We start from the raw sequence: 1,366 nt of genomic DNA, 5'->3' as shown, positions 1-1,366 counted from the left end.
TTTTGTCTTGATCGTACCTCTTTTTTTCAAAGCTCCTAAATATATTATCCTTGTTATATACCTAAATATATTATCCTTGTTATATATATATGTTTTTCACTTTAAGAGGTGGTAGCGCCTCGCCACCTTTGATTTACGTCCTAGGCGTAAAGTTCTGTGTGGTAGAGTGTTATATTACAGTTCGTTCTCGTAGAGTCTGGGAATGGACTGACTATGTTTCTGAGCATACTCTGAGTCATGTGTACATGCTATTTAGGATGTCTGCTTGACATATATAGCATAAGTTTTCATGGACATGCCTTTGGGGGGGGGGGGTTCGAAGTACTAGACTCGAGATATTAAGACTGATCACCTTAATATCAAGTATTTGGTGTGGACAAGACCCAAAGGGCGTCTCGTGGACGTGAGCAAAGTTATCCGGTTGATTCTTATGGCCAGTTTGGAGAAGATGGCTACCGTTATGTGAGCTAATGTTGAAAGGATGGCACAAGCCAACTGGGAACACTGATGGAGTGGTAATGGGCCTGGTGGTGGAGACAACCAAGGAATTAGGACTCGTGCAGCTGAAGTAAAGGTCGATGACGATTAGTTAGTGAGATAAAGAGATTCAAAGAGGTTCTGGTAGGAGCGGCTAAATGACTAGATTTTTAGTGGACTATAATCAAAGTGGCGTTGCAGAAGCGCGATGATTTTGATGGTTTTAGAGTTGGAATGACATGAAAAAGAAGTTTTAGGATCTGACATTGTTTCAAGAGTGACGGAATATTGAGGATTGGGAGTTGAGATAGGAAGCGCTACCCTCCCCTTATTTTCTTATAGTAACTGAATTTTGAGGGTAAAATTCCTAATTAGGTAGGTAGGATGTAAATTCTGGGTAATTAATAAATAATTAAGTAATAAATTAATTATAAATCAGAAAATTAGAAAATTAAATTTTATAATTTAAAAAAATAAAAATAATTAAAATACTAATTTTAACATTAGACCAATAAACTAACTAATTAGACCGAATCTAAACCGCACCCAAGACTCAATATATAAACCCAGTTTCAGTCACACTTTATTTCATTTTTCCACCATTGACGTTGAGAAGAAGAGATTGGAGATCAAGAAGCCTAACCACCTCAACCTTCAATTAAGTGTTTTGAGACTCTAACACACCTCTTACACCCATAATTGAACATCTTTTAGGTTAGGTATACCCAAAATTAAACATTTAATTGGCAGTATAAAGTTCTGTACTTTACTTTAGACATTTGCAAGTGGGTTATACAACAATTTACATCATAGATATCTAATATCAAACCTATTATAATTGAATAACTACCAAATATTAACTATAATTAAATTTATCTATAATATATTA

At 35.1% G+C, this 1,366-nt stretch overlaps 1 protein-coding gene across 1 annotated transcript in view; it reads left to right on the top strand.

Moving 5' to 3' along the window:
• LOC107636811 (zinc finger MYM-type protein 1-like) overlaps positions 1-572 on the top strand; it is a 6,234-nt gene extending 5,662 nt beyond the window's left edge. The window contains exon 4 of the mRNA XM_016340292.1: positions 439-572. Coding sequence (XP_016195778.1) covers positions 439-572 — 134 coding nt within the window. The remainder of the gene's footprint in view (positions 1-438) is intronic.

The sequence above is a fragment of the Arachis ipaensis genome, chromosome B04 (genome assembly GCF_000816755.2).
Source record: "Arachis ipaensis cultivar K30076 chromosome B04, Araip1.1, whole genome shotgun sequence".
Classification (NCBI taxonomy): Eukaryota; Viridiplantae; Streptophyta; class Magnoliopsida; order Fabales; family Fabaceae; genus Arachis; species Arachis ipaensis.
Note: the sequence above shows the minus strand (reverse complement) of the source record. Positions and strands in the feature narration are given on the sequence as shown.